Source organism: Vitis riparia, chromosome 9, assembly GCF_004353265.1.
Source record: "Vitis riparia cultivar Riparia Gloire de Montpellier isolate 1030 chromosome 9, EGFV_Vit.rip_1.0, whole genome shotgun sequence".
Classification (NCBI taxonomy): Eukaryota; Viridiplantae; Streptophyta; class Magnoliopsida; order Vitales; family Vitaceae; genus Vitis; species Vitis riparia.
The window spans coordinates 12,634,219-12,653,397 of record NC_048439.1 but is presented as its reverse complement, the minus strand read 5'-3'; the positions used below and the strand labels follow the sequence as shown (position 1 = coordinate 12,653,397).

Genomic DNA, 19,179 nt, shown 5'->3' with positions numbered 1-19,179 from the left:
AGAAATTGGATCTCAATATAGACAATGATGTTCAAGAGATTGATGATGATTGAAGATAAAGAATGAAGATGAAAAAAGAATAATGAAGATCAAATAAGAAGACAAAAGTGAATATGATAATTGAATATGTTGTTCGTTTCTTTTAAATCTATTAAATGTAACTAATTTTTAAAGGTTGATTAATATGCATATGATTGATAGTTGGGTTGGTGCCAACCTAGTTGGGATATACTCAAACTATAGTTATGCAATTCTCACATTTATTTTCTCCGTATTTTTTCATGTAATTTGTTGAAATATTGATTTTTTTTTTATATTTCATTTCCTTTTATATTCCATTATTTTAAATTTATTGTTATTTTAATAAAAAAAACAATTGAAATATAATTTTTTTACTATTTTTTTTAAATTAATATTTTTATAAATTTTACAATTACAAACTCGATAAATATAAATATATGAAAATAAAAATTATAATGATTAGAGGTGTTTAAAGAAATTTCATTTAATAATGAAAAAATTTAAGACAAAATAGCTTAAAAAATTAAATTAAAAATTTTAACAAAGTGAATCGCCCATGGGGCATGACTTGCCAGCACGACACGACACGACACTACTTGGCACAATATGCCCAAGGGCTTATGGGCCATGCCGGGCCACCTATTTGGTTTGGATGGCCAGCCTGGCCTAGCACGATTTTTAAGTGGGTTCTGCTGACCCGACACGTTGGCCCACGACCCATGGGACACCTCTAGGTTTGTATCCTACAAATTATGATAAATAATGAGTGGTATTGGTGCTCATTCTTAATAAGGAGCTATGTGGGGATGGTTAGAAACTTTATATTTTAGTATAGTTTGGATTCTTATAAAAGTATTTAAAGGGATAAAACTTAATAGGTGTAAATTGGTCTACAAGATAAACAAAGGAATACATAGAAAGATTAAGATTTATTTATTTATTTATTTTTATAATTGAAGAACCTTCTACGACCAAGCCCTTAGGACTCTTGGGGACCCAAACCTTAGGGTGCTAACCATACCCACAACAACCAACATCAGGTAAATCAAAGTATTTAATTAGTGGTAGGATTTACACTCAGGACTATGTGCCTCTACTATACATCCTAACATTCACCCTAACCAATTGGACCACCCTGATGGGCTACAGAAGGATTGAGATCTATATGACTAGATTGTAGCTAAATGTTGTAGTTTGAAATATTATTTTGACTATAGGAAACCTTTTCAACAGTACAAATGCTTAAATCCATCAGAATTCTCTATCCATTGTAGTGCATCTCATTTATGAGATATGATAGTAGGATATCAAGATAGGTGTCATTTTAATACACTAGTCCTCTGTTTTTAAAGGTAGAAAATTTATATAGGGTGGTATTTTAATACATTTGTTATTTGGTTTTTAAAGATAGAAAATAGTAATAATTTTGTATAAAATGTATGAATAATTATTTTTATTTAAATACAATTTGTAAGAACATAAGTTCATATTTTTTGAAAATTTTAAGAATACAAATAAAGTCTATACTTCTATAGTTTCTTTTTGGATATAGACATTAGTATTATATTCTGTTTTTAAAAACAAAAACATAGTGTATCCAATTGACACCTAACTGATTCTATCGACAAAAGCACCACAAGTGAAGAACACTTCTATGAAATCACTCCCAAAAGGACTAGAAGTCAAAGCTTGACAATGTTAAGAAGGCATAATAACCCTCTTGTTTGAACTGCAGTTGAATATATCAACATTCATGGCAACAATATAAACAAAGGGAAGCTAACAAATAACTCAACAATTTATATTTATCTGCTTCATGTCAGATCCATTGTTCATCAACAGAATTTGGCGTATAGCAGTCTGGAAAAATATAACTGGCCTATTTACCTAATGATCTGTTTTAAAGATCGGACACATTATCAAAGACACCATAATCTAACAGGAATAGAGGGACCTTGCAATTCGAAAATTTGTTTTGTAAAAGTTTCTCAAGTTCTACAAAGATTGCTAGGCAGTCCCTAATGATCCTGAAGCTCCACAACATGACTTTATAAGAGAGGCAGCGCTAACCATCGGAAGAATTTGAAATCTATGCACTTGTCTTACTAGCTTTCACTAACTGGAAGGTATACACCTTCTACTGCTAACCAAACATTATCAGCACGCTTGTCACGAACACCACAAACCTGCAGGGGTAGATTAATTTTATTATTGGAAAAAGGTGAAAAAAAAAGAAAAAACAATTGCAAGCAGCAAAATCCTGATAAGTTGATTCAAAACAAAGCTATGGTAGCCTTTGAACAAGCTCACAAGAAGGTGAATTTTATCAAATATGGGTTAGGTCACATTTTTCAAAAGCAAATTATGAAATTAGTTTGCAGGAATTTCATTGCTCATTGCCAGGCCCACCTGGTGGGTTAACAGGCCAGTTGCAAAATGGTAGTAATGTCTAAATCCACCATGATTCTAATGCAATTCAGTAATGCATCATCAAAATGCCCCCCCACCTTTGGAATTGATTCCCAAAATAAATACACCAGTGCATTTAGATAGTTCAGTAAAAGATAAATACGAGGCAAATGCAACCTAAGTGCATTGTCAAGTCCATATTCCTAAATAATTACTGAAGATGCAGCCCTATGAAAAGTTATGATTGTAGATTTTAATTACCTCCTGCTGACCCCCAGCAATCCGTGTGTATTTCTTGTCATGACTATGTAGGTAGCCACCAGTGTCCACATGAAGAAGCCTGACCCTTTGGTCTTGCTTCCAAGTTTTCCCACTCCCCTCAATTTCAAGCCTGTAAAAAACCAATAACAAAACAAGTTGATATCAACTATACTGTCCATAGAACAAACAAGATTGATATAGAGTATCATTTATTCAATTCAACTGTTAGACTCAATTTCAAGCCTCCAATTATCCCCAGTATCAGAATTGTCATCCTCTCCATAGCAGCTTACCTACATGTTTATTATTGTGTGTTAAACTTCTACCTCAAGATTTTCATGAAATCCAACATCTAATTAATTTTAAGAATGCTAAATAGGTTCAACCATAAAATGTTCTCAACTACAAAATATAAAACCAGAGAAGATACTCCCTTGGTATTTATAATACCATAGCATTGCAAGGCATTCTCAGGGAGTGGACAGTTATTTCTTTCAGTATACAAGCTCTCTGAAAATTCGAGTGAGATGACAACTGGCATTTTTTTTTGAAGGGGTCAAAGCATGAGTATTGCAAGGCATTCTCAGGAAGCGGACAGTTATTTCTTTCAGTATACAAGCTCTCTGAAAACTAGAGTGAGATGAGAACTGACATTTTTTTTTGAAGGGGTCAAAAGCATGAGAGTTTAAGAATTATTTATGCAAATTAAAAATGTGATATTATACAAAAATACTAGAAATTGCTTTGTGAGTCCTGAGTGAAAATGGGAAGTGTTGGAAGTTTAAACTTAAAAGGATGTGGGTCAGGAATTTGCAGTATATTTCATAAAGAGGGAGGCTAACTCTAATTTGTAGTGTGTTTTCCAGTTTACCTATCTACTTTATGTCTTTCTTTAGCATTCCTAGTGTAAAATCAGGACAAGGCTTGAGAAGATTCACAGGGATTTTCTTTGGGGAAGGGGTGCACTTAGGGAATTGGTTTATCATATGCAATGAAAAGAGGAAGAGCGGCCTCGACATCAGAAGTCTTCATTTTTTTAGTAGGGCCCTTTTGGAAAAGTGAAGTTGGAGATATGCCTCCGGAGGAGATGCTTTTTGGAAGCAGGTAATTCAGGATATGGAGAGGAAGGAAACTGGAGATCTTGCACTGTGAGAGGTGGGCATGGGATTAGGATCTAGAAAGCTATTAGAAAAGGGTGGGACCTTATCAACACTAAGATTTCTTTTGAGGTTGAGGATGTGAGGAGGGCCTGGTTTTAGGTGGATAGATGGTGTGGGGAGGAACCCTTACACATGTCTTTCCCATCCTGTATGCCTAAATGATGAATAAAGAGGCCTAGGAAACAGATGTTTGGAAAGAGTGAGGGGAGGTAGGGCACTAAAACCCTGGTTTTTCTAGACATCTAAATGACTAGGAGTTGGATATTGCGGAGTCTTTTTTCTGAAGATTGGATGGGAAGTTTGTGAAGAGGGTGGAGAAGGATAGGGTGGTGTGGATGGGCTCAAGGAATGGTGTTTTCTAAGTAAAATATCTATATTCTATGTTGGAGTCGGGATGCTCAATTCTTTTCCCCAAAACTATTATTTGGAATTCATGAGTTTTGTCTAAAGTGAGTTTTTTTGACTTGAGAAGCTTGTTGGGAGAAGGTTTTGACATTAGAGCAACTCCAAAGGAGAGGTTGGTCTTTGGCAAATAGATATTACCTCCATAAAAACAAGGTGGAATCTATAGATCCTATCCTTCTTCATAACCCAATAGCTAGGGAGCTATGGTACTTGCTTTTTACTTTATTTAGAGTCACTTGAGTTCTTCCTTTGTCGGTTAAGGAGAACCTATTAAGTTGGCATGGTTCCTTTGTGGGAAGAAAGCAAAGGAAGGCCTCAAAAGCTGCTTCGTCATGTATTTTTCTAGACTTTGTGAAAAGAGAGAAACCAAAGAATGTTTGAAAATTCAGAGAAATTGGTTCATTCTTTGAAGAGTTCATTTTGTGTTAAGCTTGTTGTCTTGAGTTAGGATGACATCGCAGAAGCAGCATTGTCTTTATTCAATTTTGTAGAATGGGGGTAGGGTCTAGTTAAGAGAGGGAGCAGTTTTTTGTGTTTTTCCTCGTTATGACTATACCTTTTGTTTTCCCTTATATATAACCTGTCTATCTTGGTGTATAGCCTTTTTTATTAATATGTTTTTTCTCTTGCTTTCTTATCAAGAAAAAAAGATGTGTGAGTGCTAGAGAACTGGGGCAACATAGATAATTAGAGAAGTAGTCTTAGGGCATCAATTAGATACCAGGCAATCCAAACGAACCAAATTTGGCTATACTAGTTCCCTCTTGAATTTGGATTTTCCATAAGATCATCATAAAGTGCTTAAATCACACTTCTTTCACATTTCTATTGTGTATATTTCTTGAGTTAGGTGTATGTAGGTTCTCCTTCCCTTTACAGGAGAAAGTTTCGTTAAGAAGTGAACAAGGAAAATGAGTATAAACCCAAAAAAAAACAAGTGGATGATCAAGCATTTAAGGAGAAACAAAACCACCCAAAAAATACTTTGAGGTAATAGCACCACTCCTAAAGAGTATTGACACATAAAGCTGAACTAGGAATCCAATCAAAAAGATGAATACAACTCATAATAATGACTTCAATCTCACTGTAAATATTGTGAAACTGCCATCCTGAAGCACTTCAATGAGGAAACCAATTGATAATAATAACAAATACTCCTCAACCATCAAGCAGAACAAGCAATGAAGTGCTGTTCTTTTAAATCCAATAACATGGCAATAACTTAGTTTCAGTTGATTTCAATTATACTGCCCAGTTTAAATAAGAGTAAACTATAATTATCATTCACACAGGTGACTAAATGCCTATTTTGTTTCAGTGACATGAGTGATCAAATTTTAATTTCAGATGGTCTTTAAGATTGGATCCCATAAAGGATGAGTAGCCTTCCTAGAAGAAAAGGCTATAATTTCTAAATTTCCTTGGATGCCTCCTCCTAGGGTTTAAAAAGCATTTCCAAGGCTCAGCTCATGAGAAGGTTTTCATACAAGCCTTGAGAATAAAAAATTTAAAGGGATTATTCATAGGTGTAAACCTTATGTATCAAGGCTTCGTCATGTATTCTCTTTTGCCTTAACCAATGTGATCTATGTCCCCATCTGTAGGATGTTTTAATTTATTTTTAGATATGTCAAATAAACAATTTTCTTTTATTTGTATTGTATTTAACGATTTTTAGCCATGTTTCTCTTTCATACCCTTGAGGCCTGGCTCAAGTGATAAGGAGTTGGGGAGGATTTGTTGAAGGTTTCAGATTCAAGTCCCAATGAGTATAAAAATTTTACCTATCAAAAAAAGAAAAATATTTCTCTCTTATTTTTCTTCAAATTACAAAATTTCTTTACTAAATGTTTGCATGGAATCTTCCTTTCCTTGCTTGAATACAATCTCAAAGTGGAGTAAAGGTCCTATCACTAATCTTTATACTCACCCAAATTATTCTCCTTGGAATTTCAAATTATGCAGAAATTTTAATGACTGCAACATAATGGCCTTTCTTCTCCTTTCTGGCCTTGAAAAATATGTTTGTTTTGATCTGCTCCATACCAGAAATGTCGGTTCATGAATAGGAAAAACCATTTCTCTTCCACTTCCTTTTCAAAAGTGAAAATTCATCTCAATCCCTTATGGAAAAATTAAACTGGGCATGTAAGCATCCCTCACCCTGCAATCCAAAATAAAGGCTTTTGCATGGTTACTAGCTGCAAAGGATGGATACAAATAATAAGTTTCAAATCAGGAGGCATTGTGAAACCATCAAAATATACAACTAGTTTTGTTTGGAAAGTGGGAGCCAGTTGACCATCTATCCCACATTTTTGTATTTCTTATGAGCTTTGCAAAAGGCTTATTATCTTTGTTGCTGGGATTCTTTGGACTTTCCAAAGAAAATTTAAATTTGATACTTATCTCTACTTAGGGCACTAGCAGGAGGAGCAGGATAAATTGATGGCACTATGCTATGTTAGCCACTATTTTTATAAGCAAAATGAGAATATATTAGAAGCACCCATAGAAAAACGGATGCACACCCAGTGCACAGGATGTATACATCTAAAAGGCAAAAAAAACCGACAACCACGTTCTAATTACTTAGAACACAGCCACTCAGTGAGGTCTAGCAAGGACAGGGAATTAGGTTGAATATCATCTTGAAGAGACCCTCAAGACGATGGGTATGGGTTGCAAGTAAGGGAATCCTTAAGAGATTGATCTAAGCATTGCAACACTTCAAAGGTTCTTCAATTATGCCTGGGCCCCATTGTTCAACATAAGCAAAAAGGAGTTGCTCTCTAAGCCTTTCTTCTCTTCTTTTCTACAAAACTCCTTTGCAAACCCATTAACAATTCCGTCACTGAAGAAAGGAGAACCGACAAGATGACAAATAAAGAGAACAAAAAGTGCTACAATCCCCTAGCTTTTCTATAATATACAAGGAGTTGATCTGCTGATTCTTCCGCATTCTTACATATATAACAATAAGTCACCAAAAACCATCCTCTTCTTTCCATGATTAGGATTCTTCCCCATGCTGCCTCTCACAAGATGAAACCCACTTTAGTAGGAGCCCAAGAGCACCACACTTTCTCTGAAGTGAAACATTTTTCCCTCCAACTCCAAGGTAGAGTAGAAAGACTTAACTGAGAATCCCTCACTCTTACTAGCCTTCCACACCATTCTATCCTCCTCCCCATTACTCCTTCCTAACACTTGTAGTAGCATTTTAAGTAGTCCTTGACATCATCCATCTCCTAATCTTGAAAATTCTTAAGAAACAGGTTCCACTGTAGTAGCCCACCCTTTATCACCTGAACATCATCCACCTAAGCCTCCTTAGAAGCTGCAAAATAGAATGGAAAAATGTTCTTTAAAGGATGCTATGTTAGCCACTATGTGAGTGATGTAGTTGCAAAGGAAAGCTATATTTTTTTTGAATAGAGGGTCAGCTGGTAAGATGTGGGATTGACTTATGGAGGAGCATTCAGGCATTCCTGTGAACATCATATCTAAGGACTGGCTGAGCCCAGCTTAGGTTTCTTTGCTCCAGGGAGCCAGTGAAGAGGGGTTAGTCCTAGCTAGTGGATCCTTCTGCCCATGTGATCTTTCACTTCCATAATCCTAGGGTTTTATGAATGCTCGTGCAAAAGCCATTCCCCCTGTAGAGAGCCTTAGAGAGTTCTATGGGGGAAGTTGAGGTTCAAGGCAAAAGTTAGCTTATGGGAGACTAGTTTACAGTATGACAGAGATTCCCAAGGATGGGTATCAATTCAAATAGATTCCCAATCCAACTGGTTAAAAAGGGAGCCCTAGTGCTTAATAGCAAATAAATAGATTAAAGGTGCCCAACAAAACGGGGGTCCACCCATGTAACCTAATGCCTAAGGAGTTTAGAAGCCATTTTACACCCAAAAAGAACTCAACCACACACACTACCTACCCAAAGGAAAGAAGGATAGTGGGATCTCCTTAGGAGTTGGTTTTTCTCTATTATAGCCTTCTTTGATTTTGAGGGCCTTTGTGTTCTTTCTTTGTTGAAGGACTCCTACCTTCTTTTTCTTCTTCACTCTTTCTTTAATTAATTAATATTTTTCTCCCATAATATAAAGAAAAAAATTGCAATTAATCACAATATATGCTAGAGATTTCCTCAAACCTGAGAGAACATCTGGCCCAAGTGCTTGAATCCTGAAGCACAGTCCTTATGCATTATTTACAAGAGCTTAGCACAACTATGGTTGTACAAGACTAAAACAAACAGATCACCTTTATGCCAAATGTCAATGGAATTGAATAACTCTGAACCACTTTCCACACTCTGGGCTCATAGAGTGAGATGGCCCGAAACCAGCTGTTAACCTCTAAATATTGTGCAACACAAAAATTTCCAATGATTTACAGGTTTTAGGTTCCAATTCCATGCATGCAAAAATGATGGTAACCATTCTTAAGGTTTTGGTATGCATGCTTGATCCGTTGTTGCCAGTCTTATATATACAGGCAGAACCTTAGTGAAAAGCCAAGCAGTAAGGCTCAGTGCCTGGAGTTTCCAAGTTATTTCTACATCACTGGAAGGGATGTACAGAAATAATTTTTTTTGTTGAGCTTAAAAGTATGTAATTCAGATGAAAAAAAAAAAAAAAAATCCTTTTTATTGCACCCAAATCTATTGAAAATAGGAATAAGAAAAAGAAAAATGTGCAATATTCATCTTATAAAATTGTTGAGTTACAACCTTTCCTCAAAGCTTAAAGAGAGAAACCACAAATTTTGTAGACAAATAAATGAACCTCCAGTTTCTGATACCATATTAAGTCGCCAACTTTTCTAAAAGCTTGAGCTATTAGGGTTTGAGTTTACAACATACATCATGCTCTACCAAAAATAACATGTGCTTTAGATGTAGCTCTCTTAGTCCCATGTAAGGTAATGTTCTCCTTCCAAAATCCCCATTCAGAAGCTTTCACCAAATAATTTTAAGATTAATAGTCCCAATTATTATAGAACCTTGAACTAGGTTGACACAAATATCAGATTTCAAAAAACTCAAATCATTTATCAGTTTCAGATAATTTCTTGATTATCACACCCATTTCTTGTCCATATTCAATCTCTGTAAACTTAGTAAATGCATGGGTATCCTAGAAGGTGTGATGGATTGCATAGGTGTGTTGCTTGCCTATTGTCCAGGAGCTCACTAAGGTAACTACCAGAGATGTCTTTAACAAAACTGATTTCACATTACTTGTTGGAAAAAAAAAAAGAAAGAAAATTTTATCCAGCATACGCTTCAAGAAATGAGCATGTAATAGCAAAAATGCACATTTAAAAAAAAAACATAACATTATAATAACTAGGGTCATGGTTATTACACCTGGTAGTCTGAAAAAGCACAAACAGACCATTTTCAATATCTTATTTCAAGTGCTTATAGAAATGATAGGGGAAAATATGCTGCAAATAGAAAATATCGGAGTTTAGTGGGAGAAGTACTTCATAAGTGTTGTACCATAGAAGCATTCCAACTAAACAAAATAATACCCTAAGAATACAAAACAAACTAACCACACTTTCACATCATAACTTAAAGCAACCAAGAAACCACAAGACCATAATTTAAAGTAATCCAGGGGTGAGGATGACCAGCTTAAGGCTCGCTAAACAAGATAATCTACAATAAGGCTTACTTTTTTGTATATTTAAAAGGTGGATAAAGATCCACGTCCCGAGCAATAGGTAGAGGGAGTTGATAAGTCAATGCAAAACAATGATAATTGCAATTTGCAGGCCAGCAACTATACTGATTTTTTTTTTGATAGGCCAACCAAAAAATGCGCTTTATTGATAAGATATACACTGCTTTTCAGAGGGTCTTGCCTTTAATGGAGTTCCTAAAGCACTTGAAAGAAATCACCATCATATTGCGAATACTAAAGGGAAATAAGTAAGAATGGGAGAGAGAGAGCGAGAGAGAGAGAGCGAGCGCGACAGCGTGCGAGCTCGTGAGGCCGGAAAAAGGAAAGATGACGCCGGCGAGGGAGATGAAGATAAGGATGGGTCCCGAAGAAGGCGAAAGGGGAGCAGGTTTGCAGTAGAGTCTAAGGTGTTTGAGCTAGAACTGTTAGAGAGAAGAGGAAAATCCCAAATATTGATAGAGGAAAGCAAAGGGGGAGTCTCGTCTTGGGTTAGAATGGGAGTGGAGAGTTTAGGGTTCTTTTTGGAGGGCTTAAACTTCTGTATAAGGGACGAGAAGGAAGATAAATGGGTGAAGGAATGGAAGGAAAAGGGGAGATCCTTCTCCCTGTTGCGAAGTGCAAACAAAGCGGGTTGCTTCCTCCGGCTAGGGGTAACAGATTTGGAACGAAAACAATATTGTATCTTCATCCCAAAAGGCAGAGGAGGAAAAAAGGGATGGATTGAAATGGCGGAAAATTTACAGACTCTGTGTAGGTCGCTGGATAGGAGGAACAATACGCAAAAAGAAAAGGTAGGGGGAAACATGGATGTGAAGAGAACGTTTGCGGAAGTGGTGAGAAGACCGATTTGCAGAGTTGCAGTGAAGGTGAGAAGGGAGGATACTATAGGACTGTTACAGAAATTGGGTCATTGTGCTGTGGCGAGTTGGGAGGATAGGTCAGGGGGAAAAGATGACCTAGCGAAGGTGGGGCAAATCTGGGCAAAGTCGTGGAATCTCAAGGGTAATTTAGGGCTGGCTAAGCTGGATAAGGAAAGAGTGTTGCTGGAGTTTGAAAAATTGGAGGAGGCCAGACGCGTCGTTTCCTGTGGGAATCACAAGATGGAAGGAAACCAGGTACGACTGGAATACTGGAGTCCAAAGAGCGGATGTCGGACAGAGGAGGAAGAGAGAAATGAAGCTTGGGTGAGGATAGTTGGGCTTCCAATCTCGCTCTGGAATCCAGAAATATTGAAGAAAGTGGGGGACGAATGTGGAGGGTTCATTGCAGTCGATGAACAGATGAAGCTGATGGGTGAACTCCAATGGGCCAGAATCTTGGTGCGACTGAGAGGAGATTTTAGACCAAGCATTCTGGAAATTGAAGCGGAGGAGGAGATTTACGCGGTGTCGTTATGGTGGGAGTGCTGGCCGGTGATAAAGAGAAAGCGCAGAATCGAAGATAGCTGTCGGAACAGGGAGGTTAGGGGTGAGGAGATAACACGCGCGGGGCAGCGCGTGAGGACGGAGTGGGTGAGCGTGAGGCCCGAGGTGCAGAACCCATCAGATGATGGGATGGACGTGCAGGGGGAGGGGCCGGGTCGGGTCGAGGGCTGCCCAGATCTAAACCCGACATCAAGGACTTGGGCCTCAAATGGAAAGCTGCACTTTTTAAACTCATGTGTGGGCCCAAAGTTGAGCGGGCCCATGGACTTGAAAAAGAAAGGGGTGGCTGTAAGTGAGCCTGACCCAGATATAGGCCCGCCACTTAGAAAGGAAGTTGTGGGCTGCTACACTAAAGGCCCAGCTTTGCCTTTAATCAGCCCGTCAGACGCAGGCCCAAGTGGGACAAAGGGCTGCTCCCAACAGTCCGATCCTGGTGGTAATCAAAGGGAGAGCCCAAACTCGCCAGTAGCCCAAGAGGAGATGGGCTCCCTGCTGCAGTGCCTTATCCCCAGAGACCTTCATGCACCAGAACCATTCGTTGCGATGGAGTCTGAAGATACAAGGAAAATTCAAGGTGGAGTCAGGCTGACAGAGACTGATAGGGCGCTCGAAGAGGAAGTAATGAGGTATGGAATGGGGCTTAGCTCTTGGGGGAAAAGGGACTTAGGGGATTCTCATCTCAATTCTTTTAATTTTGATCGGACTCCGGAGGGGGAGTCTTTCGATCATTCTGGGGATCTGGGTGAGGTAGGTCGGGCTGATAACTCAATGTGGCTTACTGTGTATGAGGCAAGTAATGAAAGGATGAGTGGCTGCAAGGAAGTGGGACTACCCAAAAGCAGTAGTGATAAAGGTAGGGGAATGAATGGGGTTGGGGACATATATGATGATCAAATTGAAAGAGAGGAATTGGAGGATAAATGGGAAGAGAGTGGCTTGGCGAGGTTCAGCCAGTTCCTGGGATTCCCCACGGAGGGGTTGGAGAAGGAAATACTGAATTTTTTGACCAAGATCAGAAAAAAAAAGGGAGAAAATTCATAGCAAAGAGCTATTGGAAAAGTCTAAATTTGAAAGAGAGCTAAGAAGGCTGGAGTGCTCAGTAAATTATGAGGGGGGGATGAAACAGAAAGGCTCGGTTCAGGGCAAAGGGCGCCAAATTGTGATTGTCCAATGAAGGTGAAAATTCTGAGCTGGAATGTAAGGGGAGCTAATGATAGCTCCAAAAGAAAAGTGATTAAGACTTTTATAAGAAATCAGAGGGTGGACTTACTTTGTATTCAGGAAACAAAAATGCAAGCTATGACGGATAGTATAGCAAGAAGTCTAGGTTCTGGGAGATTCCTTGATTGGAAAGCTGTGGATGCGGAGGGGGCTTCGGGAGGAATTTTTATATGTTGGGATAAGAGGACTTTGGACATTATAGATTGGGAGAAGGGTCAATTCACGTTATCTTGCAGATTCCGTAATGTTGAAAATGGGAATGTCTGGGTGTTTACGGGAGTTTATGGCCCGTTTGCTAAAGTGGAAAGGGATGCGTTATGGGAAGAGCCCTGGTGTGTAGGGGGGGATTTTAACATTACTTTGTTTCCAAGGGAAAGGAGTAGCAAAAGGAGAATTAGCTCAGCAATGAGGAAATTTGCTGAAATTGTGAATGAGCTTGGGCTGGTGGATCTTCCTCTTCAGGGGGAGAATGTACTTGGAATGGGGGCCAAAATAATCAGATCTGGGCACGTTTGGACAGATTCCTAGTGACTCCTTGTTGGATAGATCAGTTCAGTGGGATTAATCAATGTAGACTGCCCCGTCCGGTTTCAGATCATTTCCCAATAATGTTAGTGGGGGGTGGGATAAGACGTGGGCCGACTCCATTTAAATTTGAAAACACGTGGCTTAAGGCTGAAGGCTTTAAAGAGTTGGTGCGCAGCTGGTGGCAAGAAATTGATGTAAGGGGCAGTGCTAGTTACAAGTTGGCTACCAAGATGAAGGAAATAAAAAAGAAGCTGAAAGTCTGGAATAGGGAAGTCTTCGGTAAGCTGGAGAGTAATAAATCTGAGGCCTTGCAGCAGGTGGAATTCTGGGATAGGGAGGAGGAGGAGAGAGTTTTGACTGTGGAGGAAACAGAGCTGAAGAAAGCGGCTAAAGAAAATTACAGAAAATGGGTGATAATGGAGGAAACACACTGGAGACAGCTCTCAAGGGAAATATGGCTAAAGGAGGGGGATAGAAACACGGGATTCTTTCATCGTATGGCAAGTGCTCATCGTAGAAATAATTCTCTGGAGAGAATTAAGATCAATGGGGAATGGTTATTAGAGGAGCAGGAAATTAGGGAAGGAATTGCTAAGGCGTTTAAAAATTTTCTATCAGAAGACTCGGGGTGGAAGGCGGATATTGGGAGAATTCAGATGGAGCAGATCAGCCATCAAGAGGCTGAAAACCTGGAGAGACCCTTTTCAGAGGAAGAAATTCATGCGTCCCTGATGGAGATGAATGGGGACAAAGCCCCTGGCCCGGATGGTTTTACTCTGGCCTTTTGGCAAAGCTGTTGGGAGTTTGTCAAGGAGGAGATCCTAGAAATGTTCAAGGAATTCTACGAACATGGTTCTTTCCTAAAGAGCCTTAACAATACTTTCTTGATGTTGATTCCCAAGAAAAGTGGGGCTGAGGACCTAGGAGACTTTAGACCCATTAGTCTCCTGGGGGGGTTGTACAAGTTATTGGCTAAAGTCCTAGCTAACAGACTGAAGACAGTGGTTGGAAAGGTGGTATCTACTTCTCAGAATGCCTTTGTGAGGGGAAGACAAATCCTTGATGCCTCCTTAATTGCAAATGAAGTGATAGACTCGTGGCAGAAACGAAAAGAAAAGGGTCTAATATGTAAGCTGGATATAGAAAAAGCCTATGATAGTATCAACTGGAAGTTTCTGTTGAAGGTGTTGCAAAAAATGGGCTTTGGGCCAAAGTGGGTGGGGTGGATATGGAGTTGCTTATCTTCAGCCAAATTTTCAGTGTTGGTTAATGGTGTGCCTGCAGGATTCTTTCCCAGCACTAAAGGTCTTAGACAAGGAGACCCCCTGTCTCCTTATCTCTTTGTTATGGGGATGGAAGTGTTAGATGTCCTTATTAGGAGAGCTGTGGAGGGGGCTTCTTATCAGGGTGTAATATAAGGAGTGGCAGGGAACCTCTCTGATTATCTCTCATTTGTTCTTTGCTGACGATACAATTATTTTCTGTGAGCCAAGAAAGGAACATTTAACTCACTTAAGTTGGATTTTATTCTGGTTTGAAGCGGCGTCAGGCCTAAGGATTAATCTAGCCAAGAGTGAAATCATTCCAGTTGGAGAAGTGGTGGAGATGGAGGAGTTGGCTGTTGAGCTAGGCTGCAGGGTGGGGTCCTTACCTTCTCAGTACTTGGGTCTTCCCTTAGGGGCTCCTAATAAAGCGCCCTATTTGTGGGATGGGGTGGAAGAGAGAGTCAGGAGGAGACTAGCTCTTTGGAAACGACAATATATCTCTAAAGGGGGGAGAGTTACTCTAATAAAGAGTACTTTGGCTAGCATGCCAATCTACCAAATGTCCATTTTCAGAATGCCCAAGATTGTTGCTAGAAGGCTTGAGAAAGTGCAAAGGGATTTCTTGTGGGGAGGGGGAAATATGGAGGGGAAAATTCACTTGGTCAATTGGGAGGTGGTTTGCACAGACAAGGACAAAGGTGGGCTAGGCCTTAGGAAGCTAGCCATGTTGAATAAAGCTTTGCTTGGTAAGTGGATATGGAGATTTGCTTGTGACAAAGAGAACCTTTGGAAACAAGTGATCAAGGTGAAGTATGGGCAGGAGGAGTTTGGGTGGAGGCCAAAGAAGGCTAATGGGGCAGTGGGTGTAGGGGTTTGGAAAGAGATTTGGAAAGAATCAGAGTGGTGCTGGAATAACATGACTTTCAGAGTAGGGAAGGGCAACAAGATCAGATTTTGGACAGATGTGTGGTGTACAAAGTCAGCGCTGTCCCATTGTTTCCCTCATCTCTTTGGCATGACGGTGCAAAGGAATGTAAAGGTTGAGGAAATGTGGGATCAAAATTCGGGGCAAGGAAACTGGAATCTAAACTTTGTGAGGGATTTCAATGATTGGGAGATGGAGTTGGTTGGGGACTTTCTGCATATTTTGAGGGGTCACAAGCCCTCTCTGGAGGAAGATACAGTCCTGTGGAGGAAAGGAAAAGAGGTCAGTTCAGGGTCAAGGAAGCGTATAGCTTGCTGGCGAGGCCTGCTGATACAGATTTTCCTTCTAGGAGAATTTGGGTGGCACGGGTGCCTACTAAAGCTGCTTTTTTTGCGTGGGAGGCGACTTGGGGAAAGGTGCTCACTTTGGATAGACTCCAAAAAAGAGGGTTTCAACTTCCAAATCGTTGCTTCCTATGTGGTTGTGAGGAGGAAAGTGTAAATCATATCCTTATTCATTGTACAGTGGTTAGAGCTCTATGGGATACTGTTTTTGGTTTAGTTGATGTGAAATGGGTTTTCCCAGAAAGTGTAAAGGAGGTCTTAGCTAGCTGGAGGGGCTCGTTTGTGGGAAAGAAAAGGAAAAAGATTTGGGACGCCATTCGGTTGTGTATTTTTTGGACGGTGTGGAAGGAGAGGAATAGATTAGCTTTTAGAGGAGGTGTGTTGAATGTGCAGAAGTTAAAGAATTTTTTTGTTTGTAATCTTTGGAGTTGGGTCAAATTGTATGTAGGTGAGGAGGCGTTCTCCCTTATAGGTTTCCTGGAGTGGATAGCCTCCAATTAAAGGGAGGTGATTCTTTTGTTCTTGTTGTTGTTTTTTGAGGCCTTAGCTGCCTTGTATACTCCCTGTATACCTTGTGGCGTTGTGCCTTTTGACTGAATATCCTTTACTTATCAAAAAAAAAATATACACTGCTTTTGCTCAGAAAATAGTCAATATTATAATTCTGTACTTCATTCCAAATGGTTGTTTTTATTACAAAGAGAATGCAGAACTAAGATAAAAATGGTTAGCAACAGTATTCATGGTATTCTTTATTTATGTATTCTACAAATATAAGATATGAAAAAATTGATAGACTCCTCAAGCATCAAGATCCATAAAATAATGAAGTATCCAAGGTTGCTAACACTTCAGCATTTGGACCATGAAATGCTACTTTTCTATTATTGAATTCCTTGGAAAAGCAGTCTCAGTTAATGTTGCAATTGCAATGGGATACTGACGATCATTTTGTTTTGAAATGAAAATGAAATGGATGCATCAAAACAGTGGATGTTTGAACTTGAAATACATAACATTAATCTTAAGAAAACAAGGCACGAACAGGGAAAAATCCTGACTAACCTCTAAGTTGCCTGATATTGGGGATGCATGCAAGTGGCTGTGCAGCCATTTCCGAGTCCTCATATGTTGCAACCGAATAATTGTGCCACTTTTAATGCTATCTCCTTGTTTGGAAGATGAACCCAGAAGAGGCCGAACAATCTGGAATGATCCCATATTTAAAATATTTTGCCAATAATTTTCCAAGGTCCAATTCAAAACGACAAACCATCAACATACCCAGTAGCTATTGGAATCATCAACATTTGGGAAAGCTGTAACTGACTGCTGCCCGCTACCAGACCCATATGGAACATCATGGGAATGCAGACGGAATCTAGTTCTTTCATGCATTAACTTAATCGTCGACCCATAAGTAATCTACTCCAAAACAGATAAACAAATTAATTAATTCAAAATAAAAATAAAGGCAGCAATCAAACCTCACAAATCTCTTTCAAACAAAGAATATATACTTAGAAAACGACAAATCTAATTATGCTGTGTTTGGTTGCTGAGAGAGTTTTTTTCAATATTGGGGACTTCATCATATTACCCATTTGTCAGCTCATTTTATTGGGGACCGTTCTCCCCAAAAGGGGAAAAAGAACATGAATCAAAGAACCCTTAAATGGAAAAATCAAAATGATTTATAAGCATGTTTGATCAACTGCATTTTTCAATTTTATTTCCTATTTTTCAATCAGCAACCAAGCATTATTATGATTCTCCAAAAACATGCCCGTTTTCCGAAAACGACAAATTGTGAAGGATAGCTCGTCATTATTATGATGATTTACAAAAAGAAATGAATTTGTCGTTTCCTAAAAAAGGAAAAAAACATTTTCCGAAATTTTCTGAGCAACCAAACAAAGGGGAGTGAAAAGAAACCTCAACGCCTTGAGAAGCGGCGTAGACAGGAGAAGGAGAGGACTGATCGAGATCAAGAGTGAGAAGAAGAAAAATGGAGAGACCGAAGAAGGCTAGAGCCATGAGAAGCAAGAGGACCAAGAACCAGGTCCTTTGCCAAAATGGTAGGAGATCTGACTCCGATGGCAGCCTCTCTCTGTAGACGATCCTTGTTGGAGCCCCAGAAGCCGATGAAGAAGATGAAGAGGCTTTCCTTCGAGAGAGGACGTTGTGCTGCGCCGGAGGAGCCACGGTTGACTAACAGGTCGGAGCTCCGGCGACTGACCCCAGTTTGGTGACTTCGTAGGTTTTGTCAATGGTGAGTTTGATACTTTGATCCACGACCATGCCCAGTATATAGGAAACTTTGCATCCAATCAAATGCTTACGCGTGGAGCTATGCTGAGGTGGAGGCATTGTATTGGGGTGCCTCGAGATCCTCCATGTGAACTAAAAGTCAGTCCAAATAAAATAAATATAAAAAATAAATAAATAGAAGTTACTCTTCTTAATTGAAAGTTGCACAAAATATGTGACCGTTTTATGGAAATGGCCTTTTAATAACCATTCTCTGTTTTAAAAATTAGAATAGAGCACATAACTTTCCACTTCAAAAATAGGTTTTACAAATTTTAAGCGGTAATGAAAATAAAGGTTTCTCGTGTCCAAAAATCCTGATTGGTTGTTTTATTGATCAATTTTGTTCAGAGAAAAAATAAATAATTCTTAATAGTGACGATTCTTGTATGGTTTTAAAACTTTCAGAAATTGTTTCCTTTATTTTTCTCATTTATTGAGTTGGGTCGGAACAACCCACTTGAGCACCCAAACCCAACTCCAATAAATGAAAAATAATATTTTAAGAATTTATTTTCAAAGTCAAGTGATGTTTTTTTTCAAATACAGTTAAAGTGTTTCTAATTGATTTTTATAAAATGTTTCAAGAAATCATTGAAAACATGAAAAACATACTAGAGTAATGTCTTGTATCAATGACATTATTTTTAAAGGGATAATGTCTTAGTTAGAATAATGTCTAGAATCATACAAGAGTAATGTTACACGTATTCAATCTCTTTGTATATTCCGTCATTTTTTTTTTCAATGAAAACATTTATATGAAAGGACATTTTACCTTCAATTTTTTTTTTCACTTACACTCATTTATCTAATTCTAATCCCAACCTTAATCCTATTCTTTCCTCCCCTACCTCCTTTCTTTTGGCATTTGTTCTATTTTTTTTCTTTTAATTAAAACAAATAAAAAGAAAAGAAAAGAGAGCAACATAACTTAGTTAGAATGAAGAAAAAAAGAAGAGGGAAGAAAAAAGAAATGGAAGGTGGTGGCAAAGCCAACATTTTGCTTCATGGGGGCTACCTTTAATAGTATATACATTTAGTCCCTAGATTAACCTTGGGTTTTAGCCCAATGATTAGACTTTCACATGGCTTAAGGGGTCATTTTAGATCTTATGTTTTATATTCAACTCTAGTTTGTTGTTTTGTACTTTAATCTCATTTATTTAACGTTAATATTATTTGTTTATACTTTGATTTTATTTATTTG

The 19,179-nt window shown here is 38.7% G+C and overlaps 1 protein-coding gene across 1 annotated transcript; it reads right to left on the bottom strand.

Annotated features, from left to right (window-relative positions):
* Positions 1 to 1,801: 1,801 nt before the first annotated feature.
* On the bottom strand, positions 1,802 to 17,948 carry LOC117922223 (stromal cell-derived factor 2-like protein). Its single transcript, XM_034840275.1, has 6 exons — positions 17,595 to 17,948; positions 16,944 to 17,084; positions 16,725 to 16,865; positions 2,935 to 2,984; positions 2,692 to 2,821; positions 1,802 to 2,207 (listed from the first exon to the last, which is right to left on the bottom strand). The coding sequence occupies exons 1-6, from the start codon at positions 17,694 to 17,696 to the stop codon at positions 2,127 to 2,129; spliced, it is 645 nt and encodes a 214-aa protein (XP_034696166.1). The 5' UTR covers positions 17,697 to 17,948; the 3' UTR covers positions 1,802 to 2,126.
* Between the last annotated feature and the right edge of the window lie 1,231 nt (positions 17,949 to 19,179).

What these genes read in the sequence shown, in the direction of transcription:
- LOC117922223 (XM_034840275.1), bottom strand. Translation starts at nt 17,696, where the DNA reads ATGGCTCTAGCCTTCTTCGGTCTCTCCATTTTTCTTCTTCTCACTCTT. An exon ending in GATACTGGGGATAATTGGAG is followed by an intron (nt 2,822 to 2,934) that starts GCTTGAAATTGA and finishes GGTTTTTTACAG; the next exon opens with GCTTGAAATTGAGGGGAGTG. An exon ending in TTGCTGGGGGTCAGCAGGAG is followed by an intron (nt 2,208 to 2,691) that starts GTAATTAAAATC and finishes CTACCCCTGCAG; the next exon opens with GTTTGTGGTGTTCGTGACAA.